Source organism: Tachyglossus aculeatus, chromosome 7, assembly GCF_015852505.1.
Source record: "Tachyglossus aculeatus isolate mTacAcu1 chromosome 7, mTacAcu1.pri, whole genome shotgun sequence".
NCBI lineage: Eukaryota > Metazoa > Chordata > Mammalia > Monotremata > Tachyglossidae > Tachyglossus > Tachyglossus aculeatus.
Genome location: NC_052072.1, coordinates 19353375 through 19379977, shown reverse-complemented (window position 1 = coordinate 19379977; position 26603 = coordinate 19353375). Strand labels below are relative to the sequence as shown.

Genomic DNA, 26603 nt, shown 5'->3' with positions numbered 1-26603 from the left:
GACTGTGAGCCCTATGTGGGACAACCTGATCACCTTGTAACCTCCCCAGTGCTTAGAACAGTGCTTTGCACATAGTAAGTGCTTAATAAATGCCATTATGATTATTATTATCTCTCCACTCCTCAGAAACTCAGGTTACACATTCCCTTCTCGCTGAAATAGGAATTCTTGACCACCAGCTTTAAGGCACTCCATCAGCTCTCTCCCTCTTACTGCTTTACTCTCACCTCCCATTACACCCCATCTTAAACACTCTTCCTCCCCACCCATAAGGGGTGAAGGAAAAAAATTATGAGTGGAATGCTGCTGCAGTCACAGGGAGTGGGGGTAGCAGCAGTGGAAAGCTGGGGACTGCACCCACTGGCCACTCTAAAGGCAACTGCTGCCTCTGTTCATACTGGAATAGCCATGCTGGGACTTTTTCTTTAACCAGAGCCAAGTTTCTGCCTTTCCAGAGTTAGTTTAAACAGTGCTACTGCTCCCACACTCCCCATCCTCTTTCTCAACTCTCCCACCTCCGACCTCCAGCTCACGGTCTCCCTCCTGCCTGGAAGTCCTTCGGATCCACCAGTTCCCAGCTCTCCCCCACCTTCAAAGGCCTTCTGAAGTCCTATCGCCTCCAAGAAACTTTCCGTGATTCTTTTTTTCTTCTTGCAGAATGGTATTTGTTAAGCACTTACTGTGTGTCAAGCACTGTTCTAAGAGCTGGGGTAGATACAAGGTAATCAGGTCGGGCACGGTCCGTGTCCCATATGGGACGCACAGACTTAATGCCCATTTTACAGATGAGGTTAATGAGGCTCAGAGAAGTGAAGTGACTTGCCCAAGGTCACACACCAGACAACTGTGTGGTCTGGTTCATCCTCCCAACTATCATTTCAGCATTTATGCATTCACAATTTGCTGTAGTGCTTTTATACAAATTTATTTATACGCTCTACTATTTAAACACTTCTTCTACCTCTATTATACTCTCCTGAGCACTTAGTGAAGTGCTGTGCACGTAGTAGGTGCTCAATAAGTATGGTTGATTGATTGATGACTTTATAGGATACTTCTGACTGTGCGAGGCCCAAGTAAAATAAGTACGAATGACTCAATTTGAGTGCAAAAATGTGGCAGGGCAGTGAAATATTTATGCGCTGTTCATATATTTCCAGTTGGTCTAGTGGAAAGAACACAGGGCTGGCAGTCAGAAGACCTGGGTTCTAGTCTTGGGCCTACCACGTATCTGCTGTGTGACCATGGGCAAGTCACTTAACCTCTCTGGACCTCTGTTTTTAACTATTAAATGGGATAAGAAGAGTGTGATCCCTGTATGAGACAGGGGTTATGTCTGATCTCCTAATCCGTCATCACCCCAGTGCTTAGCATGAAATAAATGCTTTATAAATCTCATAATTATTTAATAGCATTGTGTCCTATATATAGGTCATCGGGCACAAGGTCATCAAAAACGAACATTTTTCTACAGAAGATGATAAGCACGAGTCATTGGTGAACAATTCATTCATTGATTCGATCGTATTTATTGAATGCTTACTGTGTGCAGAGCACTGTACTAAGCTCTTGGAGAGTATGATTTGGGAACAAATAGAGACAATCCCTACCCAACAATGGGCTCACAGTCTAGAAGGGGGGAGCCAATCAATTCTCCTTGGGTCTGGTGATCTCTCTTTCTCTCTCTCTCTCTCTCTCCCCGCATATATGTAGGGTATCAATGTGCTTCTTTTGTGTTTTCCCAAGCACTGTACCCAGTGTGCTCGCAATAAATGCCATTATTATTCATGCATTTCATTCATTCAATCATATTTATTGAGCACTAACTGTGTGCAGAGCACTGTACTAAGCGCTTGGGAAGTACAAGTTGGCAACATATAGAGAACATATAGGGAAGCAGCATGGCTCATTGGAAAGAGCACAGGCTTTGGAGTCAGATGTCATGGGTTCAAATCCCAGCTCCGCCAATTGTCAGCTGTGTGACTTTGGGCAAGTCACTTAACTTCTCCGGGCCTCAGTTACCTCATCTGTAAAATGGGGATTAAGACTGTGAGCCCGAAGTGGGACAACCTGATCACCTTGTATCCTCCCCAGAGCTTAGAACAATGCTTTGCACATGGTAAGCACTTAACAAATGCCATCATTATATAGAGACGGTCCCTACCCAACAACGGGCTCACAGTCTAGAAGGGGATAGTATAGTAATAGTATAGTATAGTAATAGTATTACTATTACTATTACTACTACTAGTAGTAGTGTTTACTCCAAGTGCCATGTCTGGCCCCTTTCAGGTTTGCTTCTGGAGAGTTTCCAGGACTCTACCAGTCTCGGCTATGGGAGGGAGAGTCAAGCAGAGGCCTACGCATTCCATTCCTAGCTTGGCCAGTGGCTAGTGAGTGGAAGGCAATCTGCTACAAGTCAAAACTCACCTGTGCAGGGCATCAGGGGAATGGGAGAGAGTCGAGGATTGAGATTCAAGTTTACTGTGTGGAGGAAGGCAATGGTAAAACTACTTCTGGATTTTTACCCAGAAAATCCTATGGAGACACTACCAGAACGATCGAAGATGCAGGGTGCGGCATTCTGGGACAGATGTGTCCATGGAGTCGCTATGGGTCGGAGACGACTCTACAGCATAAAACAAGACAAGCCATGTCTAGTATCCTACCCAAAGTGCAGCCCAGAACTCCTAATGAGAAGCAGCGTGGCTCAGTGGAAAGAGCAAGGGCTTTGGAGTCAGAGGTCATGGGTTCAAATCCCAGCTCTGCCAATTTGGGCAAGTCACTTCACTTCTCTGGGCCTCAGTTCCCTCATCTGTAAAATGGGGATGAAGACTGTGAGCCCCCTCTGGGACAACCTGATCACCTTGTAATCTCCACAGTGCTTTCCACACAGTAAGCGCTTAATAAATGCTATCATTATTATAATTTAAGTTTTGTTCATTAGTGGTCTCTTAGAGCCCAGCTAAATTCATTTTTTCCCCCCGAAACTAACTTTGGAAGCATGAATGGGTGTAAACCATGGCTTGGGCCTAGTCCTCAGAGCTCAGTGTGGGCCTGGGTGAAGTCAGCGTGGGTGGGGAAGGGAGCCAGAGAGGGAGGTGGCTGCCTCCCTGGGGACGGGGACAGGAAATGAGGAGGGGAGAGAGGCAGAACCACTGCTGCTGCTTCTGCTGGGCCCTTCATGGGGCAGAGACTCTTCCCAGGACTGAGTCCCCCTGGCCTGAACTGCTGACCCCTCCCTCCCAACCCTCCTCTTTGCAATCCACTGGGCCCCCAGACCCCTGGGTGGGCTTTTCTGGAGAGGTCTGGGGTTCCTTGGGGAGGGGGCTTCACCTGACCTCAGAGAAGCAGCATGGCTCAGTGGAGAGAGCACAGGCTTGGGAGTCAGAGGTCATGGGTTCTAATCCCAGCTCCCCCACATGTCTGCTGTGTGACCTTGGGCAAGTCACTTAACTTCTCGGAGCCTCAATTACCTCATCTGTAAAATGGGGATTAAGACTGTGAGCCCCACGTGGGACAAACTGATCACCTCGTGACCTCCCCAGCACTTAGAACAGTGCTTTGCACATAGTAAGCACTTAACAAATACCATCATTATTATTATAATGTGATCACCTTGTATCCCCCCAGTGCTTAGAACAGTGCTTTGCACATAGTAAGCGCTTAACAAATGCCTATTATTATAACGTGATCACCTTGTATCCCCCCAGCGCTTAGAACAGTGCTTTGCACAGAGTAAGCGCTTAACAAATGCCATTATTATTATTATTATTATAAAATTGAAAGAGTCCTGAAACCTCCAGGTCACTAAAGCAGCAAACCTTGCTGCCCTTCATAAGACTCCCTCGGCCCACCCGCCCAGCCTCTCCTGTCCCCTTCCATCCTTCATCTAGAAATCCACCATCTCTTAGATGTTCCCATGTCTTCCCAGAACCCGCTCTATTCTCCCGGCGGCCACAGACCTGTCCAGGCTCCTGAGGATCCAGACAACCAATGAAATCCTCAGGCTGCAGGAGCAAGGCCTCAGTCCCAAACTCGGCAAATCTGGGCAACTGTAGACTGTGAACCTGCTGGTGGGTAGGGACCGTCTCTATATGTTGCCAACTTGTACTTCCCAAGAGCTTATTACAGTGCTCTGCACACAGTAAGCGTTCAATAAACACGATTGAATGAATTGAATGGGCCTGGTTTGTTCCCTGCATCTGTGGCAACTCTGAGCAGACAATTCGCAGGGTGGAGACCGCAGCTGGGGAGGTAAGTCTGGGTTTCTTTCTCTGTGGTTCTTGCATTTTTCTTCTTTTCTTTCCCTCTCTTCTGTCCCTTCCCTCTGACATACCCTCGGAGCCTCTCTGGCATACCCTGGGTCTTTCCCAGACCGGTCGAGGAAGTCCTGGCCCGCGTGATTTAGTGAGAAGCGATGCGGCTTAGTGGATAGAGCATGGGCCTGAGAATCAGAAGGTCAGGGGTTCTGTTCCCGGCTCCACCACGTTTCTGCTGTGTGACCTTGGGCAAGTCACCTCACTTCTCTGGGCCTCAGTTCTCTTATCTGTAAAATTGGGATTAAGAGTGTGAGCCCCATGTAGGACAGGGACTGTGTCCAACCTGATTAACTTGTATCTACCCCAGTGCTTAGAACAGTGTTTGGCACATAGAGCTTAACGAGTACCATAATAATAATAATTATTATTATTATTACAGGACAGGCCCTCCTGGGCGGGGCAGGTCCAGCCAGGTCAGTGGGGCTGATGGGACGTCGGGGAGGGAGGAGGAGCCTGAGGCTCCACTGGCGGCCCCATGAAGCAAGATAGGAATCTCTTCCTGGTTTCTGAGGGTCCCTACTCAGAGGTGGCGGGCTGAAAGAGAAGCAGTGTGGCCTACTGGATGGACCGTGGTCCCAGGAGCCAGGATGACTTGGGTTCTAATCCCAGCTCCTCATCTTAATAATAATAATCATGATGACATGTATTAAGCGCTTACTATATGCAAAGCACTGTTCTAAGCCCTGGGGAGGTTACCAGGTGATCAGGTTGTCCCACGTGGGGCTCACAGTCTTAATCCCCATTTTACAGATGAGGGAACTGAGGCATAGAGAAGTGAAGTGACTTGCCCAAAGTCACACAGCTGACAATTGGTGGAGGCGGGATTTGAACGCATGACCTCTGACTCCAAAGCCCGGGCTCTTTCCACTGAGCCATGCTGCTTTTCTGTCAGCTGTGAGACCTTGGGCAAGAAACTTCACTGCTCTCTGCTTCAATCAATCAATCAATCAATCAATCTTATTTATTGAGCGCTTACTGTGTGCAGAGCACTGTACTAAGCGCTTGGGAAGTACAAGTTGGCAACATATAGAGACAGTCCCTACCCAACAGTGGGCTCACAGTCTAGAAGGGGGAGAGCTTCAGTTCCCTCATCTGGGGATTAAGACTGTGAGCCCCGTGAGGGACATGGACTGTATCCAACCTGATGAGTTTGTATCTACCCCAGTGCTTAGTACAGTGCTTGGCACACAGTAAGCACTTAGCAAAGATCATTAAAAAATGAAAGAGTGGGAGCAAACAAAGGCAACAACGAGCAGGTGGGCTGGATGCTCAACTCTGGTTCCAAGACTCCTGTGTGGATGGAGAGGGTGATGGGCCTAGTGGCTCATTCATTCAATCATATTTATTGAGCGCTTACTGTGTGCAGAGCACTGTATTAAGCACGGTTCCCCTTGCTGCCGCTGCCACTGCATCACCACAGTGGAGAAGGGGGCAGCTGGGGGAGAGAGATAGGGAGGGAACGCATACTCATGTGTGGATATTTGTGTGAGTCCAACCGAGTGTGGGCGGGTTTGGGCGTGGGTGTTTGCCTGTCTGTATGTGTCCTGTCTTTGTGACTCTGTTTTTGAATGAGTGGCCGCATTTGGGTGGGAGTGAAAGCTTGCGTATGAATGCAAAAGTGTGTGTCTCTGCGGGGGAACGATCCTGTGCGTTAGTGTGAATGCTTGTGATCGAGATCCTTCGGAAACTGGGCTCTGCTGGCCCCTCCCACCTAGGGGGTAGTCCCCTGGCCTGTACAGAAGTCTGGCCTCCAGGCCAGTGGGAGTGGACCACCCAGGGATCCTCAAAGACCCTGCTGCTCTCGGGATCCTGCCTCTGGACAGAGAAGGCCGAACTCTGGGCCGGAGGGGTGATTCCCCAGTTCAGAGAGGGGCTTTGGGGGTGCCGGCCGGGGCGTTGCTCTCCATCTCAGCAGCCCCTTCTCCCCCAGGACCCCTAACTGGGGAAATCCTGAAGGCCGCCTCTGTGGGAGAGGCTCGGGTGGGGCGCTCGCCCGGGCTAGTGGCTCCTCTGAGGAGCGGAAACGGTGGCTCAGCGGCTCCGTTGGTGATAGGCTCCTGGGCCTGTGGTCGGAGGGCAGGGAGGGGCACGGGGAAGGGGCCCGTCGCAGCTCACGCTTCTGCCGGTTTCCTCACTTCTCTAATTGAGCAATTTCACTTTCGTGTGGCCTTTGCCCTGCCCTACAGACACAGGTGCCATGGACGAAAGCTAGCCCTGGGCGCCCGCCCTGAATCGCTGCTGTGGAGACCCAGGGTGGCCAGTGGCCGGGGGTAATCTGGACGGCCCGGAAGAGGATGGAGCCAGGTGTCCGGTGCCCCCGGCGCTTGCTGTTCCTGCTGCTGCTGCTGCTGATGCTCTGGGTTTCAGGTGAGGAAAAGAGGGGTGAGCTGGGGGGGACTAGGGGCTTGGGGGGGGTGATGTTGGGTGCCCTACTGCTCCACGTTGGGGAGGGGACTTTGGGGGGCTGAGGCATCTGCCTGTGATCTGTCCTGGGGCTCCCAGTGAGGTTGCACCTGTTTCTGACAGAAACCCCTTCCAGAAGGCCAAGGTCCGCCAGTATTAGAAGGGCAGTGCGGTGTCATCACCTGGTTCGGGCGAGCCCAGGGACCCCAGCAGGGACATGGGCATCCCCCGCACCAATGGTCCCAAACTTGAGGGCCCCTAGGAAAGCTCCTCTCCTTGCCAGAGGCCCTCTTCGAGGTCCTGGTCCCTGAACAATGTCCTCTCACCCTCCTGTGGGCCCCCTTCCCTTCCATCTCCATTGGCTCCGGCCATGGTGACCTCATTCACAGAGTGCCCAGAACTCCCTGGGCAATTCTTAGAAAGAAGACATCATCTCCAGACCCCGCCCCCAAACCAACCGTAGAGAGTGTTGCTCCCAGAGAGCGCCCGGTACTCAGTAGGGGCCTCACCCTCCCTGTCTTCCTTGCAACCAAGGCAACGGGGTTACCACTTCCTGCATCACCTCCTCTTTAATCTTCCCAGCAAAGCGACTGGGGGGTGGGTGTGGGTTTGCTCAGGGGCCCAAATGGGAGGTGACTGCAGAATCATCGGAGAATAGCCAGGGCTCCAAAGGTCACCCCATCCATCCCCCTGAACAGCCCAGCTTGCCAAGGAAAGGCAGGGGGAGGGGAAGGGGTCTCCAAAGAGACCTCCAAGAGATCTCTGGGGCAAGAGGTGCCTGGCCTCCCTCCTCAGGACACCCCAAGGGGATGGTGGTGGTGGTGGGGCATCCTTCCAGTTTTCAACTGGTTTGATGAGACGCAGCACGACCTAGTCGCTAGAGCATGGCCCCTGGGAGACAGAAGGACCTGGGTTCTAATCTCTGCTCTGCCACGTGTCTGCTGCGTGACCTTGGGGAAGTCACTTCACTTCTCTAGGCCCCAGTTATCTCACCTGTAAAATGAGGATGAATAATAATGATGGCTTTTATTGAGCGCTTATTATGTGCCAAACACTGTTCTAAGCGCTGGGGAGGTTACAAGGTGATCAAGGTGTCCCACGGGGGGGCTCACAGTCTTAATCCCCATTTTACAGATGAGGTAACTGAGGCACAGAGAAGTGAAGTGACTTGCCCAAAGTCACACAGCTGACAATTGGCAGAACCGGGATTTGAACCCATGACCTCTGACTCCAAAGCCCTTCCCCTTTCCACTGAGCCACGCTGAGCCCTATGTGGGACAGGGACTGTGTCCAAACTAATTAGCTTGTATCTACCCCAGCGCTTAGAACAGTGCTTGACATGTTGTAAGCGCCTAGCAAATATCATTATTATTATTATTATACGGCACCAGGAACCTCTTCAGTGCAGTGGGGCCTTGTGGGAAGAGAATGGGCCTGAAAGTCAGGAGGCCTGGGTTCTAATCCCCCTCTGCTGCTGGCCTGCTGAGGGTCCTTGGGCAAGTCACTTAACTACCCTGAACCTGTTTGCTTATCTGCAAAATGGGTGTTAAATACCCATTGTCTCTCCTTCTTAGACCATGAGCCTTATTTAGGCCAGAGACTATTTGATCTGATTGTATTCTATCTACCCCAGGGCTTAGTTTAGTGTATGGCACAGTAAATGCTTAACAATCACCACCATTACTATCGTTATAACTATTAATAATAATAATTGTGGTATTTGCTAAGTGCTTACTAAGTGCCAGGCACTATACTAAGTGCTGGGGTGGATTCAAGCGAATCGGGCTGGACACAGTCCCTGTCATCATCATCATCATCAATCATATTTATTGAGCGCTTACTATGTGCAGAGCACTGTACTAAGCACTTGGGAAGTACAAATTGGCAACATATAGAGACAGTCCCTACCCAACAGTGGGCTCACGGCCAAAAAGGGGGAGACAGAGAACAAAACCAAACATACTAACAAAATAAATAGAATAGATATGTACAAGTAAAATAAATAAATAAATAGAGTAATAAATATGTACAAACATATATACATATATACAGGTGCTGTGGGGAAGGGAAGGAGGTAAGATGCGGGGGATGGACAGGGGGACGAGGGGGCTTACATTCTCAATCCCCATTTTACAAATGAGGTAACTGAGGCACAGAGAAGTGAAGTGACTTGCCCAAGGCCACATAGTAGACAGTGGTGGAGCCGGAATTAGAACCCATGATCTTCTGACTCCCAATCCCGTGCTCTATCCAGGACGCCATGCTGCTTCCCCTATTATTGCTGCCAGAACCTGTTGCTTGGAAGCGGCTCCCGTAGTTTTTGGGAGCTCAAGGGGAGCTCTGTGGCTCTCGGGGTAGGGGTTGGATAGGGATGTCGGGATCCACCCGGTGGCCCACTTAGCCATTAGATCGGCCCTGCAGACTTTCGCAGAGGTTTTTGTGTGGGCCCTCATGATGCCTTCAAGTTGTTCATGTTATATAATGAACTTTTGCTGCTCACGCAAAGATGGCGGCCAGCAAAGGGGAGTTTGGATTCCTCCAGTGCTGCCAGTGACCTCGTTACCCAACAGAGTGAATTTTTCTGAGTTTGGTTGACTCTCCCCACTTCCCAGGGGCCAAAAGTGAGGTTCAGACTTGGGGGTGTGTGCTCAGACCTACACGACAAAGGCAGCCTCCCGTCCCTCCTCTTCACTTCAATCCATACTTCACGCCGCTGCCCGGATTGTCTTTGTCCAGAAATGCTCTGGGCATGTTACTCCCCTCCTCAAAAATCTCCAGTGGCTACCAATCAACCTACGCAACAGGCAGAAACTCCTCACCCTCGGCTTCAAGGCTGTCCATCACCTCGCCCCCTCCTACCTCACCTCCCTTCTCTCCTTCTCCAGCCCAGCCCGCACCCTCCGCTCCTCTGCCACTAATCTCCTCAATGGGCCTCGTTCTCACCTGTCCCACCGTCGACCCCCAGCCCACGTCAATCCCCCTGGCCTGGAATGCCCTCCCTCTGCCCATCCACCAAGCTAGCTCTCTTCCTCCCTTCAAGGCCCTACTGAGAGCTCACCTCATCCAGGAGGCCTTCCCAGACTGAACCCCCTCCTTCCTCTCCCCCTCCTCCCCCTCTTCATCCCCCCGCCTTACCTCCTTCCCTACCCCACAGCACCTGTATATATGTATATATGTTTGTACGTATTTATTACTCTATTTATTTTACTTGTACATATCTATTCTATTTATTTTATTTTGTTAGTATGTTTTGTTTTGTTCTCTGTCTACCCCTTCTAGACTGTGAGCCCACTGTTGGGTAGGCACTGTCTCTATATGTTGCCAACTTGTACTTCCCAAGCGCTTAGTACAGTGCTCTGCACACAGTAAGCGCTTAATAAATACGATTGATTGATTCACACCTTAGCTCAGGCATGAAGGGGCCTGACTGCTGAAGGCGGACTCTGAGCATCAGGAGTTCTGTTCTGGATGTTGAGGATTTTCAGAACCGCTCTGGGCTCCCGCAGCTTTGAAAACCCCCAGACGTCCAAACCAGGCGCTTGGGCACAGTGGGGATGTGATCCCCAGGCCACATGATACGAGCCTCTCGACTGTAAGCTCATTGTGGGGAGGGAATACATCTGTTTATTTTTATATTGTACTCTCCCCAGTGCTTAGTACAGTGCTCTGCACACCATAAGTGCTCAATAAGTACCATTGACTGACTGACTGACTGACCGCATGCCCCAGGAGTGCCCCGGGCTCGCCGGTCCCCCTTCCCATAGCCGCAGCATGATGTTGGGGTATCGGGGAGCCACAGAGGAGCTCCCCAAGCTGACTTCTGCCCTGGCAGCGGGGAAAAGCTGGGGAAGGCACCCAGGCTGGCGGGGGTGACTGATGACAAGGTGAGGCCGGTCAGAGGACCGGGCCATCTCCCCCTTGGCCTCCGGTCACCATCCTCCCTGCTCCGCCCCTGACCCGTACACTCTCTCCAGCCCTCCAGGATGAGGAAGTATACACCAAGGTGAGCCGGCGGGAGGGAGAGACGCTGACGGTCAGCTGCCCCTACCTCGTTCGGCCCAACCGGCGGGAAGGCAAGGTCTGGTGCAAAGTGAGGAGGAGAAAGTGTGACCCCAACTTCAGCAGGGCCTGGACGGCTGGCCCCCGCTACCTGCTCCAGGATGACCCCCTGGTTGGGTTGATTACGGTGTCCATGAATGGGCTACGCCTGCAGGACTCGGGGAAGTACTGGTGCATGCGGAATAGCTCCCGCACGCTCTACCCGCTCAAGGGCATCCAGCTGGTGGTGTCTCACGGTCAGTCCCTGGCCCGGGCCTGGGAGGGGCGGGCGGGCGGGCTGCGGCGGGGCATGGTGGGATGGGATGGTCAGGGAAAGGTTGGGGGAAACTGGGGTGGTCAGGGCAGGGGTGGGGTGGGGGGCCAGAGTGAGGTGGGGAGGGTTCTTCAGGGGTGGGGTGGTCAGGGAAGGGCAGGGCAGATGGTACCTTCTTAACTTAACAACATAAATTCTCTGGGCCTCAGTTACCTCATCTGTAAAATGGGGAATAAGACTGTGAGCCCCACGTGGGACAACCCGATTACCTCGTATCTACCCAGTGCTTAGAACAGTGCTTGGCACACGGTAAGTGCTTAACGAATGCCATCATTATTATTATTCATTCCCATTTGGCAGATGAGGGAACTGAGGCACAGGGAAGTGAAGTGACTTGCCCAAGGTCACACAGCAGACAAGTGGGGGAGTCAGGATTAGATCCCACGACCTCTGACTCCTGAACGTCAGGGACAGAGCCGCTTTCTAAATGTTTTTCCATCCCCGACATAGAGCCAGGAGAGGCAGCGTGGCTCAGTGAGAAGAGCCCGGGCTTGGGAGTCAGAGGTCACAGGTTCTGATCCCGGCTCTGTCACTTGTCAACTGTGTGACTTTGGGCAAGTCACTTCACTTCTGTGTGCCTCATCTGTAAAATGAGGATTAAAAGTGTGAGCCCCACGTGGGACAACCTGACTACGTTGTACCCTCCGCCCCCCAAGGCTTAGAACAGTGCTTGGCATATAGTAAGCACTTAACAAGTGCCATCATTATTATTATTCATTCCAATTTTACAGATGAGGGAACTGAGGCACAGAGAAGTGAAGTGACTTGTCCGAGGTCACACAGCACACAAGTGGGGCAGTTGGGATTAGAACCCATGACCTCTGACTTCCAAGCCTAGGCTCTTTCCACTGTTGTGACAGGGATGTAGGAGCTTCCGGCTGGGGGTGGGTTGGACTCCTTCTCCTCCAAACCCAATGGGCTGTCCCCAACCCCATCCCCAGTCCGACTCAACTGCCCAAACTACATTTTCCTTGGTGGAAGAGAGGACAGAGAAGGGGCCAGAAAAAATATGGAGGCAAGAGAGAGTCAGGCGGACCACTGAGGGCAGGGGAGGGAGTGGAAAGGCCGGTTTGGGGGAGTTAGGGGGCCGGAGAGGCTGCAGAGGTTTGGAAAATCTAACCATCACTCCCACCCCCAACTGGGATCATATTAGAATTTAAATTCTCAAATGGATGTGGGGAGCCAGAGGGCAAGGCCTCTGGAATTGCCAAAGCCCCAGGAGATGTCCTCCCTCCTCATATCAGACAGGCAATTGCTCTCCCCGCTGCTTCAAATCCTTACTGAAGGCACATCTCCTCCAAGAAGCCTTTCTTAAACCCCCTTTCCCTCTTCTCCCACTCCCTTCTGCATCATCCTGACTTATTCCCTTCATTCATCTCCCCTCCCAACCCCACAGCACTCATGTGTATATCTGTAATTTATTTATTATTTATTTACATTAATGCCTGTCTCCCCGTCTAGACTGTGAGCTCATTGTGGGCAGGGAATATATCTGTTTATTGTTATATTGTCCTCTCCCAGGTGCTTAGTACAGTGCTTTGCACATGGTAAGTGCTCAGTAAATATGATTGAATAAATGATAAATTAATGAATTTGGCCTCCAGCTTGACCCTAGTCTGACAGTCCTCTCTCCTTGCTTCCTAAGCAGCCCCCAGCAAGGAGTCCCGCCCCGAGACAATGGAGTCCACCCACTGGAATCTAGTCACCTCAATTACAGCCAGATCCCCCACCACGGTCAGAGCCACAGCTGCCGAGCCCCCAAACGCCCGATCTTCAACCATTCTGCCCGGCAGCACTATCAGATCGGCTCCTGCTGCTGTCCCCACCACCGCCAAGACTACCTCTCTCACCATCGGATCTCTGACCGTGGCCAGACACCCCACTATCAAGTCCCTCGTCGTGGCCAGGCACCCCACCACCAGATCTCCATCTGAGGCCACACCTTCCACCCCGAGATCCTCCGCCTTGGCCAGGTCCTCCCAGATGAGATCTCTCTCCACAGTCCGATCCAATCCTACCACCGTGGCCGTGTCTTTCTCCACCAGCTCTCCCTCTGTGGTCTGGTCCTTTTCCACTAGTCTTCCCACCGGGGCAAAATCCTCTTCCACAAAGTCCCCCACCATGGCTAGATCCTCTCCCACCAGGTCTCCCGCTGCTGCCAGGGCACTCTCCATTAGATCTCCCACCACGGCCGCAGTCCTCATCACTGGAGCGTCAACCAAAGTGAGAGTTCCTCTGGCCACACCTCCCTCCAAGGCCAGGTGTCCTTCCAGTCTTGGAATGGATGACATCATTTCCAGGTACTGTTCCCGGATTCCTGCTTCCTGCTCCCACTGGGGATGGGGGGGATGAGTGGGGGGCAGGAGGGTTGACTCCCACTATTTCTGATTCAATCCCTGTGTCAGTGATGGGGTGGAGCAGAGCGGTGGGGGAGAGGTGCAACTCCAGCTGTGGACAGGGAACGTGACTGCCAACTCTGTAGTTCTGCAATCTCCCAGGTGCTTATACGGTGCTTCGCACACTGAAAGCGCTTAATAAATAGCATTGATTAATTGCTGAGTAGGGGCAGGAGGAGCATAAATCTGTCTCTGAGAGAGGGCTCAGAGCCAGATCCTAGCTGGTGAGCAAACGCAAGGGTCAGAGTCAGGTCAGGGTGAATAATAATAATAATTAATAATGATGGTATTTGTTAAGCACTAACTATGTGCTAGGCACCATACTAGGCTCTCGGTGGATCCAAGCAAATCAGGTTGGACACAGTCCCTGTCCCACGTGGGGCTTCCAGTCTCAATCCCCATATTGCAGATGAGGTAACTGAGGCACAGAGAAGTGAAGTGACTTACCCAAGTCACACAGCAGACAAGTGGCAGAGTTGTAATTAGAACCCATGACCTTCTGACTCCGAGGCTTATGCTCAATCCACTAAAGTCAGGTCAAGGGAGGACAGGGTCAGGTGCAGGGGAGGCCTTGTACCTAGGAGAGGCGGAGCTAGCTGCAGCTCCTTCTCCTTCCCCAGTGTCTGCCATCCAGGAGAAGCAGCGTGGCTCAGTGGAAAGAGCCCGGGCTTGGGAGTCAGAGGTCATGGGTTCTAATCCTGACTCCACCACTTGTCAGCTGTGTGACTTTGGGCAAGTTACTTCACTGTGCCTCAGTTCCCTCATCTGTAAAATGGGGACTAGGACTGTGAGCCCCATGTGAGACAACTTGATCACTTTGTATCCCCCCAGCACTTAGAACAGTGCTTTGCACATAGTAAGCACTTAACAAATACCATCATTATGACCATCATGACCCCCAGGCTCCCTTGGTCTCCATTCATGAGCCTGAGCCAGGGCACAGAGGACCTTCTAGACTGTGAGCCCTCTGTTGGGTAGGGACCGTCTCTATATGTTGCCAACTTGTACTTCCCAAGCGCTTAGTACAGTGCTCTGCACACAGTAAGCGCTCAATAAATACAATTGAATGAATGAATGAATGACCCAGCCAGAGGGGTGCGGAGCTCTTCTGGGGACCTCTAGCTGGCATTCCCACCTTGGGCTCTGCCCTTCTCTCTGGGACCGGGGTGGGGTCCCCTCGACCGGACAGCCCCTTCCTGAATCCCACTTTCCTCGTTTCCTCCCTCTGCAGCTTCCGGGACGCGAACCTCACAGTGCCGGTGGTGTTGGTGGGGTGCCTATGGTTCCTGATGATGGCAGCTGTGTTTTACGGCTTCTGGAAGAAGAGTCGGATGAGAAGTGAGTGGTGGCCCAGGACAGGGTGGACAGGGGTTGACCTGGCTTCCTCCAGCCTCCAGGAGCTCTGGGGCTGAGGGCGAAGAAAGAGCCAGGGTGACAGGGACCAAGTGGAGGAGCTTCCCGGGATCTGAGTGTCACCTGGGGTGATCCGAATGTAACTTCCTTCTCCCAATGTCTCTCTTTCACCAGCCTACCGTGTGTGAGTCGAGACTACAGCCTGGAAGGACCCCGCCTGAAGACTCACTGCCCAGAGCTCCGTCCGAACGAGCTGCTCCGCTGAGGTAGAAGTCCTGCCAACTCCATCGCAGGAACCGGCAGGGCCACACGGCGGGCAGACAAAAGAGAGGTGGGGGAGGAGGAATCCCCAGCGGGATTCCCAACCCTTGGCTCTGCAGGGCACAGGGAGATCTGGGGAGGACCACCAGAAAGGCCTAAAGACGGAGCAATCCCAAGGATCAACTTCCCGGGCCAGCTGGTCAGTAGCAGCCCCTGAGACCACCAGGGTCCAGCCCATAGCCTCAGGAGAGGGGTGAGAGCCCAGACTGATGTTCACCTGGTCTGGGATCCTGGCCAGGATCTTCCCATACAGGTGGCGAGTGGAGCGTTCTCACTGGTGCAGGCTGAGGGCCGTGAGACTCCCGACACGGAAAGTGGAAACGGACTGGTTTTGCGGTGGGAATGCCGCCAGTACTAAAATAGCAACAAGACGGGGTCGAAATATAGTATTGCCAAGATCACCGTAGATACAAATGTCAGTGTCACGAAAGCATCAATCCTAACGCCAGCAGAGAAATGATGGTGTCACCATGGAAATATCATCAATGCCTCCGTGGCCGGATTTCCAAATCGCAGTAATAATAATTCCAACCCTTCCTTGGATGTCTTGTCAAGGCCACAGTGCATATATTATTAATCCCGCTAGGAGGTTTTCTTTACGTATTTATGTATGGCTGACCTCACTGGGAAGCGATCTTCAGGACTTCCATGAAAATGTCACCTGCAAGGAGTTATCATCAATACCGCTCTGAAAATATCATCAATACCGGCACAAAAGGTTCATTAACACCTCTGTAAAATAATTGCCAAATCTCTGTGGAAATCTCTAGGCCACCCTAAAAATACTGCTATCACCACCATGACGATGATGTCTCAGAAGCCACCATGGATATATCCCAAATATTTCCATGATCATATTATCCATGCCATTATGGAGAGCTCATTAATGCTGTTCTCCCTTGGACTGTGACTCACGTGTGGGACGGGGCCTGTGTCTGACCTTATTATCCTGCTCTTACCCCAGCACTTAGTACAGTGCTTGGACACATAATAAGTGCTTAACAAATACCATAATAATGCCCTCATGGAACTATCGCAGTCATCATCAACATCACCATGGAAGTATTGCAATGGAAACATCAACTCCATCATAGTAATAATCCTGTCCTTTCCATGGTTAGATTTTTGGCACACCTCGGAATTCTGACAATAATTCCACACCTCAAGCTGGTCCATGGGACCAGACAGACCCCTGCCTCCCTCGCCATCCTTTGGGTTTAAAAAATTATTTCTCTGCTGCTTCTTCGGTCCCTCCGTGTCCTTGCCCCAGTCCATCCAGATGGAGTGAGGGTCTGGGTGGGAAGTTGTGGCCCCTCTGGGGGCTGAAGGGGGCCCGCTTCATTGGTCAATTCAGTTCAGCCCCAGAAGGCTCTGACTTTTAGAACATCTCCCCAAGGACAGGAAAGGGGAAGGATGATCTGGGAAGGAGCCCAAAGAATGCCTCTTCCTGTGGGCGTATCCTCACTGTTGATAGAAGCTGGAATGCCTTAGTCTGGCTCACTCCTCACCTCCCGGGCACCCTGGGCTGGGACCTGGCTAGACCAAGACCACTTTGCTTCTGGGAGGATGAATACTCAAAAGACAGGAGGGCAGAGGAAGCATTTTAAGGACGTGGTAAAACAAATTTCAGACAATGCTGCAGTCTAGATGAAAACTGGGAGCCAATTGCTGAGGATAAACCAGCGTGGCACACTGCCATCAAGAAGAAAGTAGCTCTTTCTGAACAAAATCATGGAATGGAAAGAGAGGCAAGGATTAAACAGCGTTAGGTCAACATTCAGTAAAACACAACAAGGGATCACCTTTTGGTGTGCCCAATGTGGCTGGGACTCTGGATCCCTTGTTGGCTTTTTCAGTCTCACATGTGCTCGTAGATGAACTTCACTGTTGGTGGCGTTTTCTTCAAATCTGATATACAGCGTAAGGTCCAGTAGTTGAGATAGAGCTCTCTGGGCTTAGCTCCACTGTCCCAGGATACTGACAGTTGTCATCCTGTATTTGGCAGGCACGATGCTCTCTGCCTTCCCTAGATTGGCAAGACCATGCTAGGACACCCCTAGGCCCCGGCGGGGGTCCCCTTCCCATCACCCCCAGATCTCAAGGTGGCAGCCCACCCTGAATCACTTGTCACCGGACAGGGCCCCTGGAGCAAGAAGGATCAAGCAACTGCTGTGCAGTTGCTGTCTGGATGTCCCTCTTCGTTCCCACTGACACTGCACCCGCAATGGGCCCTGCCCGTTCTTTGCTCCCAGAGTACTTCAGGGTCCACAGTCCAGACTCTGGATCATTTTACCTCCTGTGCCCTTTCCCTCTGTGCCCTTGGCTCCACCTCCAAGCAGGTGGTGAGGGCTAGTGACCACTTTCTGAGAACCAACGACACTGGCCAAGATTCCCTGGAATATTCCCTGAGGAATGATGGACCCTGTTTGCGCCACCCCAGGGGGAAGTGGTGGGTAGAGCCTGTTGGAGCCATTAGCTTTCCAGCCAAACCAAGCCCTGAGAGCTGGATACCAGCCAGGGATCCCTGAGTTTGTGCTAGGGCAGTGTAAGAAGCCAAGACTTACCTTCCCACCTTCTCCCCATCTGCTCTTTCTCGGTCATCACGTGGCAAGAGTGACAGTCATGGCCCCAGCACAGGGGCCCTGGCCATCGGAGCCGCAATGGGGCTGCCGCAGAATAAATGGTTTTTAAAACACACCCAGTATTGTGCGATTTCTTGGACTGCCTCAATGGCACAGGCCTGGCTCAGCCACTCTCTTGCCAGGGCCTGGGGAAGACCTGGCCCAGTGTTAGGGAGCGTGGTCCCCTGGCTCCAGACCCTGATCTATCTGGTCCTGCTGTGAATCTTCCCCTGCAAGGGAAAATGGGGTCCTGGGAAGGAAGGAGGGAGGGAGGGAAGGAGAGGAGGACGATGAGGGAGGGAGGGAGCCAGCCACTCTGCAGAGTACAGCCCATTATAGGGAGATGGGGAAGGTGGGTGAGATTTTCATATCCAAGAAAACTGGGGGTAAATGTGGGGGGGTCTCTGAGGAGATGGCTCTGTGGTGGAGGGAGCACCACCCTGCCTCCTCACCCGCACCTGCCCCCTCTTCACTAGCAGTGCTGAAACCAAGCTTTAGTACTCTTGAGAAGTCACCTAGAAGAATTCACCAAATGAGAAGATCTCTGACCGATTGGCATCTCTGATCTCCCAGCGGGGCAGAGTTCATTCACTCAATGAACTCGATAAATACGATTCATTCAATCGTATTTATTGGGCGCTTACTGTGTGCAGAGCACTGTACTATGCCCTTGGGAAGTACAAGTCAGCAACATATAGAGACGGTCCCTACCCAACAACGGGCTCACACTCTAGAATGGGGAGACAGGCAACAAAACAAAACAAGTAGACAGGTGTCAAGTCGTCAGAGTTTGTCTCCTTCTGCCACCCTGGAGAAGCAGCGTGGCTTAGTGGAAAAAGCCCGGGCTTGGGAGTCAGAGGTTGTGGGTTCTAATCCGAGCTCCGCCACTAGTCAGCTGTGTGACTTTGGGCAAGTCACTTGTCTTCTCTGTGCCTCAGTTACCTCATCTGTAAAATGGGGATGAAAACCGTGAGCCCCACGTGGGACAACCTGATTACCTTGTGTCTACCCCAGTGCTTGGCACATAGATGTGCTTAACAAATACCATTATTATTATTATTATTATGTTCTGCAGAAAGGCCCAGGCCCACTTGGGTGCTATTGCCCAATCTCTGGGAAATGAGGGAGGCAGAAGGAGGAGAGGAACCAGGGACCCAGTTTGTCTGTCTGCTTTCTGCCGAGTGAGGAGAAAACTGACTCTTGTGCAAGGCCCTAGCACGGGGCCCGGCCCCCGCCCCGGCGCCAGTGTGCTGGCACCGCGGGGATGCTCACTGAACTCGGTCTCCAGAGCATCATGGGGTGGCGGTGGCCACCACTGCTGCTGCTTCTCGTCCCGCTCTCGGGCTCAGGTAAGGGCTCCTCTCCAGGCTCCTGTATTCTGGGCCCCGAGCCCCCTCGGCTGTGGGACGAGGGCCTGTGGGCTTGTGGGAGTTGGGGTGGGGTAACACTGGAGGGTGGGGGAATCCCCCAAGCAGATACTCCTGGGGCGAAGTGGGGGCCGAGAAAGACGGGACCAAGTGGAGGGGGAAAGGCAGAGTGTACAGTGGTGGCCCCCACTCACAGTGAGCTGTCTCTTTTCCTGGGTCTTCCCCGCCTTTCCCAGAGGTCTGATCCTGAGCAGCAATGCTGGAGCCTGTGCGGCTGGGTTGGCAGGAGGGGTGACGGGAGCTGGCCCAGGATGGGGTGAGGGGGAACCTCCCATCCTGAGGGCATCTCCATAAGTGGGGAAGCAGTCAAGGCCGAGCAAGGTGGGCAGGGCTGGCCTGCTTCAGTTTGGTCTCTCTCCGCAGCTGCGAGGAAAACTAACACCAGGAGGAGGAAGCAGAATTGACCCGGGTGGAGGGAGCCGAGTCCTGCTGGGGGCTGAGCAGAGTGGTGCTGGGGAGGGGAGCGGAGCCGTTCTGAACTGGGGAGAGCAGAACCCTGCTTGGAGGAGGGAGCGGAGGCTGGGACACAGAGCTGCAGGGCACCGGGTCCCACTCTACAGACCCCTCTCCCCAGGGGGGTTCCCCTCGTGACCAGAAAAAACAGCCAATCAGCTCCCCAAAATAACTTCCAAAAGGGGAACCAAACAAGAAGAATAGGAAGCTGGAAGCTGGCCCAGTTGTCCCAGGCGGCCCCAGGCTCCTTTGGATGCTTTGACCACTGGCTGGTTGTCCTAGCTGTGGGCCTGGTGAGCAGGAGGAAAGAGAGGGGAGAAGGGAGTGAGTCACGGGGCCAAAGGTAAGTCCTCTGTTTAAACCCTGAGGTTCTGGGTCAGGAGGCCCCAGCAAGCAGCAGCAGCGGTCGGCATTGTGTGATCACTGGAGCTGGGCAGGGATGCCCTCTGTTCCCGGTTCAGACAGCAGGCAGAAGTGGCAGTCATCAACACAGTGAGGATGGGCAGAGCTAGAGGCGCTAACTAGGAAATTTTCCAAGCCAATTTGCAAATTATCGAGTTATGGTCTCCATGGTTGGCACTTCGTTCATTCATTCAATCATATTTATTGAGCGCTTACTGTGTGCAGAGCACTGTATTAAGCGCTTGGGAAGTACAAGTCGGCAACATATAGAGACAGTCCCTACCCAACAACGGACTCAGTCTAGAAGGGGGAGACTGATAACAAAACGAAACATGTAGACAGGTGTCAAAGTCGTCAGAACAAACAGAAGTAAAGCTATATGTACATCATTAACAAAATAAATAGTAATTACGTAAAAGTCAAATAAATAGAGTAATAAATCTGTACCAATATATATACACAGGTGCTGTGGGGAGGGGAAGGAGGTAGGGCGGAGGGATGGGGAGGAGGGGAGGAAAAAGGGGGCTCAGTCTGGTAAGGTCTCCAAGTGAACACTTGGCTCACTTTATGTCAGGATTCTCAGAAATCGCCCGGGCCATCTGCAGCTCCCCTTGGTGCCCTCCTCAGTGCCCCTGCCCCTCTTTCCTGTATATACGTATATATGTTTGTACATATTTATTACTCTATTTATTTATTTTACCTGTACATATCTGTTCTATTTATTTTATTTTGTTAGTATGTTTGGTTTTATTCTCTGTCTCCCCCTTTTAGACTGTGAGCCCACTGTTGGGTAGGGACTGTCTCTATGTGTTGCCAACTTGTACTTTGCCAACTTGTACTTCCTAAGCGCTTAGTGCAGTGCTCTGCACACAGTAAGCACTCAATAAATGCAATTGATTGATTGATTGATTTCCCAAGGGACCCCAACCCATGCCATTCTCCCACCAGAGACCTCAGCCCCTTTTCTCCCTGGACCCCTCTCCAAGTGACCTCAGCCCCCGCTCCTGCACTGGGCTGGCCCACCTCCAACAACGCTCATCCCCTCCTCTCCCCTGACAAAAAAAACCTGGTCCATCGCCTTGTGCCCCCTCTGCAGAGCTCGGCTGGGCCGTCCCCACTGTGGTGACCGGGGTAGAGGGTCAGACCCTCTCCATCTCCTGCCCCTATGACCGGAAGGTGCACTTGAAGCGAATGAAGAGCTGGTGTCGCCTGGGTGTTGGAGGGCAGTGCCAGCCGGTGGTGAGCTCCCACCACTCCTGGTTCTCCTTCATGAGGAAGTGGAATGGCAGCACGGGGATCATGGATGACAGGCTGGCCGGGATCCTCACTGTCACCATCCAGAATCTCCGCCGTCAGGATGGCGGGCTCTACCAGTGTCAGAGTGTCGACCGGGGCTCGGCAGGCACCCTGAGGACTGTCCAGGTGGATGTACTGGATGGTGAGTGGAGGCAGGGGTGGCCCAGCCCCATGATGGGAGGGGGCCAGCTCTAATTCCCACCTGGATATTCTCCCCCAGTGTTTAATAACTTCTATTACTAATACTCCTACTGCTATTACTATTACTACTCATGGCTCAGTGGAAAGAACACGGGCTTTGGTGTCAGAGGTCAGGGGTTCAAATCCTGGCTCTGCCAATTGTCAGCTGTGTGACCTTGGGCAAGTCACTTCACTTCTCTGGGTCTCAGTTCCCTCATCTGTAAAATGGGGATGAAGACTGTAAGCCCCCCGTGGGACAACCTGATTTCCTTGTAACCTCCCCGGCACTTAGAACAGTGCTTTGCACATAATAAGTGCTTATAAATGCCATCAATAAATAATAATAATACTATCTCTACAAAACTACTACCACTGCTACTACTACTACTAATGATGGCTATTAAGAGCTTACTATGTGCAAAGCACTGTTCTAAGCGCTGGGGAGTTTACAAGGTGATCAGGTTGTCCCACGTGGGGCTCACAGTCTTAATCCCCATTTTACTGATGTTACTGAGGCACAGAGAAGTTAAGTGACTTGCCCAAAGTCACATAGCTGACAAGTGGCAGACCAAGGTTTGAACCGATGATCTCTGACTCCAAAGCCCAGGCTCTTTCCACTGAACCACGCTACTTTACTTCTAGTCATTCAATCGTATTTATTGAGTGCTTACTGCGTGCAGAGCACTGTACTACCACTGCTATTACTACTATAATAATGATAATAAGGATGGCATTTGTTAAGCGCTTACTATGTGCAAAACCCTGTTCTAAGCACTGGGGGGATACAAGGTGATCAGGTTGTCCCACATGGGGTATTGCTACTACTGCTACTACTACTACTACTAATATTGATGGTATTTGTTAAGCGCTTACTATGTGCAGAGCACTGTTCTAAGCGCTGGGGTAGATACAAAGAGATCAGATTGTCCCATGGGGGGCTCACAGTCTTCATCCCCATTTTACAGATGAGGGAACTGAGGCCCAGAGAAGTGAAGTGACTTGCCCAAAGTCACACAGCTGACAAGCGGCGGAGCCGGGATTTGAACCCATGACCTCTGACTCCAAAGCCCAGGCTCTTTCCACTGAGCCACGTTGCTTCTCTACTACTACCCCTACCATTATTACTGCTACTACTTCTCGACTGTGAGCCTGCTGTTGGGTAGGGACCGTCTCTATATGTTGCCAACTTGTACTTCCCAAGCGCTTAGTACAGTGTTCTGCACACAGTAAGCACTCAATAAATACGATTGAATGAATGAAGTACTATTACTTTACTACTACCACCGCTACTATTCATTCATTCAATCGTATTTATTAAGTGCTCACAGTGTGCACTGTACTAAGCACTTGGGAGAGTACAATGCAACAACAGACATGTTCCCTGATAATAATAATAATAATGGCATTTATTAAGCGCTTACTATATGCAAAGCACTGTTCTAAGCGCTGATCATAATGAGCTTACAGTCTAGAGGGAGAGACAGACATTAATATAAATTAATTCATTCATTAATTCCTTCTACTACTATTACTATCACTTTTCTGCTACTACCATTACTACTCAACTACTACTACTGTCACTACTACCAATCCATTACTACTGCTACTACTATTACTGCTATTATTATTACTGCTACTACTACTGCTGTACTACTACTATAGAGAAGCAGCGTGACTCAGTGGAAAGAGCCTGGTCTTGGGAGTCAGGGGTCACGGGTTCTAATCCCGGCTCTGCCACTTGTCAGCTAGGTGACTTTGGGCAAGTCACTTCACTTCTCTGGGCCTCTGTCACCTCATCTGTAAAATGGGGATTAAGACTGTGAGCCCCATGTGGGGCAACCTGATCATCTTGTATCTCCTCCAATGCTTAGGACGGTGCTTGGCACATAGAAAGGCTTAACAAATACCATTATTAATGTTATTATTATTATTATTATTACTGCTGTTACTGCTACTCTGTCCTCTCCTCTTGGCGCCCCACATTCTCTAATACCCAGCCCCTTCCCTCTGCTGCCACTCTCCAGTGAAAGCTTTCTCCTCTTCTCCTCCCAACTCTGCCAATTGTCAGCTGTGTGACTTTGGGCAAGTCACTTCACTTCTCTGTGCCTCAGTTACCTCATCTGTAAAATGGGGATTGACTGTGAGCTGTGTCCCCCCGTGGGACAACCTGATCACCTTGTACCTCCCCAGCGCTTAGAACAGTGCTTTGCACATAGTAAGCGCTTAATAAATGCTATTATTATTATTATTATTCTCCTTGTCCCCCAACCTAATTTTGATCTCCTGGGTTGTTGGGAAGGACGGACTTTACTGAGAGAGCCCGGCCTGACCCAACCTGCTTCCCTTTCCCCTAAAAGGGCCCAGTCCCTCTTTCCTCTCCCTCCTCCCAGCTCTCCCACATTTTCCCCTCTCCTCCCGGTTCTCCTGCTCTTCCCCTCTCCTCCCTCTCCTCCCTCTCCCTTGCTTTCTCTCATAGTCTCCCCACCTTTGGCCTTCCTGACAGCTCTGGAGAAGTCAGGGGAGGAGAGAGGGCAGGGGCTGAGGGGAAAGAGTGGGAAGAGGGGAAGGGCGAGGGGGAATCCCAATGCAGAAACAGGCCCCTCCATCCCGCCCCCACCCCATCACATCAGCCCAGAGGCCTGTCATGGGCAAGCACCACGGTCCGCAGGGCTATCAGGCGCTGTCCTCCCCAGGCCCGTCGCTGGAACCTCGACTCTCTGGAGAGCCCCCAACAATCTTGGAGCAGCCCCTGACCCCTGAGCAGCCCCTGGACCCCGAGCAGCCCCTAACTGAGCACAGCATTTCCAGGTATACTTGTCCCCCTCCCCATTGTCCCCTGCCTGTCCCTTCTCTTCCCAGAAAGATGTCTCCCCAGGTTCACCCCTCCGTGAAACACGCCCTCCTCCCCCATCCCTGGGGTTACCCCACTCCCACACCCAGGGACGGAGGAGCCGGCTCTTTCCGCTGCCCCTGCCCTGAGCTGCCTGTGTCTCCTTGAGGAGCCCCTCTGAGTTGGGAGTCCTGCTGCCTGCCAACTTCCTCCTCCTCTTGACCGGCCTCCTGGTCAGCAAGATTCTGGTTGCCACGGGCCTCTTCACCCTGGCCTGCTGCCGGAGGAACCGGGATCCGAATGCGGAGGATGGGCAGAGCAACGTCCACCCGCTCTAGCCCCAGCCTGGTGAGTGGAGGGAGGGGCTGGGCCAGGCCAGGGGGGAGGCAAGGAAGCTGGGGGGTCCGGCGGCAGCAGGGGAAAGGCAGAGTGGGAATGAGGAGCAAGCTGGCCTGGGCAAGAAAATGTGACACTGTTCTGCTTTCCAGGGGGAAGTGAATCCTGACAGAGCGGAGACAGGACCAAGCCACGGGGAATGGAGGGAAAGGAGCAGTCTTGGACAGCCGCCCCCTCCTCTTCCACAGCCTTCCCCCAAACTCTCTGCCCTGCCAGCCAAGTTCCACCACCCCCACTCTTTCCCGGGCAGAGCAACACCATTTGCCAAGTACATATCGGATCATTGGGAAGCAGCATGGCCTAGTGGATAGAACACATGCTTGGCAGTTCAAAAGTCATGGGTTCTTCCACTTGTCTGCTGTGAGACCTTGGGCAAGTTGCTTCACTTCTCTGGGCCTCAGTTATCTCGTCTGTAAAATGGTAATTGTGACTGTGAGGCCCACATCAGGAAGGGACTGTGTCTAACCAATTTGCTTGTATTCACCCCAGTGCTTAGTACAGTGCCTGGCACATAGTAAGTGCTTAACAAATACTATGGTAATAATAATAATAATAATTACTGTTCTTCCAAACTGTTCAGTCCATCTTTCCTTACTCCTCAAGAACTTCCAGTGGTTGCCTATCCACCTCCACATCAAACAGAAACTCCTTACCATTGGCTGGGGGCACTGAATCACCTTGCCCCCTCCTACCTTACCTCCCTGATTTTCTACTAACCCGGCCCACCCTCTTTGCTCCTTTAAAGTCGATCTACTCACTGTATCTCGATCTCATCTCTCTCGCCACCGACCCCTCACTGACATCCTGCCGGTGGCCTGACACTCCCTCCCATTTCATATCCAGGAGATGATCACTCTCCCCACCTTCGAAGCCTAATTCACAGCATCGCCTCCAAGAAGCCTTCCCCGACTAAGCCCTTATTTCCTCTTCTCCCACTCCCTTCTGCGTCACCCTTGCACTTGGATTTGCACCCTTGATTCACCCCTCCCTCAGCTCCACACCACTTATTTATTTATATAAGCGTCTGTCTCCCCATCAAGACTGTAAGCTTGTTGCGGTCAGGGAACTGGTCTACTGACTCTGTTGTAGTGTACTCTCCCAAGTGTTTAGTATGGTGCTCTGCACACAGTAAGTGCTCAATAAATAGGATTGCTCCATGTGCAGAAGCAGCGTGGCTCAGTGGAAAGAGCACGGGCTTTGGAGTCAGAGGTCATGGGTTCAAGTCCCGGCTCCGCCAATTGTCAGCTGTGTGACTTTGGGCAAGTCACTTCACTTCACTGGGCCTCAGTTACCTCATCTGGAAAATGGGAATTAAGACTGTGAGCCCCATGTGGGACAACCTGACCACCTTGTAACTTCCCCAGCGTTTAGAACAGTGCTTTACACATGGTAAGCACTTAATAAATGCCATTGTTATTATTATTATTATTACATTTGGCCTCCCATATGACAGTGATTCAAGAAGACAAAGTCCCTACCCTCCAGGAGCTTACAGTTTAATGGCATCACATCCAAATCAAGCTACTCACTCACTCCTGCACACTCCTTCTGGGAAACAGCAAGGCCTAATGGAGAGAGCAAGGGCCTGGGAGCCTGAGGATCTGGGTTTTTTTTCCAGCTTTGCCACCTGTCTGCTAAGGGGATTACTTCCCAAGTGCTTAGTACAGTGCTCTGCACACAGTAAGCGCTCAATAAATATGATTGATTGATTGATTCCATCCCTATTCTCCCTCCTCCTTAGTCTGTGAGCCCCATGTGGAACAGGAACTGTGTCCTATCTTATTATCTTGTATTTATTCCTGTACTTTGTACATAAGTGCTCCGCCAGTTG

The 26603-nt window shown here is 51.9% G+C and overlaps 2 protein-coding genes and 1 non-coding gene across 4 annotated transcripts in view; all 3 read left to right on the top strand.

Moving 5' to 3' along the window:
- TREML2 (triggering receptor expressed on myeloid cells like 2) overlaps positions 1-17716 on the top strand; it is a 30469-nt gene extending 12753 nt beyond the window's left edge. The window contains 12 exon segments of the mRNA XM_038748759.1: positions 3964-4057; positions 4378-4410; positions 6235-6364; positions 6509-6689; positions 10700-11020; positions 12746-13397; positions 14725-14831; positions 15021-15030; positions 15406-15503; positions 17262-17329; positions 17420-17616; positions 17707-17716. Coding sequence (XP_038604687.1) covers positions 3964-4057; positions 4378-4410; positions 6235-6364; positions 6509-6689; positions 10700-11020; positions 12746-13397; positions 14725-14831; positions 15021-15030; positions 15406-15503; positions 17262-17329; positions 17420-17616; positions 17707-17716 — 1901 coding nt within the window.
- LOC119931270 lies at positions 2283-2420 on the top strand. The gene has a single exon (XR_005452119.1). It is a non-coding gene; the product is annotated as a small nucleolar RNA SNORA7 (small nucleolar RNA).
- Positions 17717-19052: 1336 nt separating the features above from the next.
- On the top strand, positions 19053-25099 carry TREM2 (triggering receptor expressed on myeloid cells 2). Of its 2 annotated transcripts, none has more exons than XM_038749820.1 (5): positions 19053-19137; positions 21167-21508; positions 24240-24354; positions 24546-24724; positions 24865-25099. In XM_038749820.1, the coding sequence occupies exons 1-4, from the start codon at positions 19053-19055 to the stop codon at positions 24712-24714; spliced, it is 711 nt and encodes a 236-aa protein (XP_038605748.1). In that variant the 3' UTR covers positions 24715-24724; positions 24865-25099. The 2 variants fall into 2 exon arrangements, with proteins under 2 accessions (XP_038605748.1, XP_038605749.1); XM_038749821.1 differs by having other exon boundaries at positions 19077-19137; positions 24549-24724.
- The last annotated feature ends 1504 nt before the right edge of the window (positions 25100-26603 follow it).

What these genes read in the sequence shown, in the direction of transcription:
- TREM2 (XM_038749820.1), top strand. Translation starts at nt 19,053, where the DNA reads ATGCTCACTGAACTCGGTCTCCAGAGCATCATGGGGTGGCGGTGGCCA. An exon ending in CCAGGTGGATGTACTGGATG is followed by an intron (nt 21,509 to 24,239) that starts GTGAGTGGAGGC and finishes TGTCCTCCCCAG; the next exon opens with GCCCGTCGCTGGAACCTCGA. An exon ending in ACTGAGCACAGCATTTCCAG is followed by an intron (nt 24,355 to 24,545) that starts GTATACTTGTCC and finishes TGTCTCCTTGAG; the next exon opens with GAGCCCCTCTGAGTTGGGAG.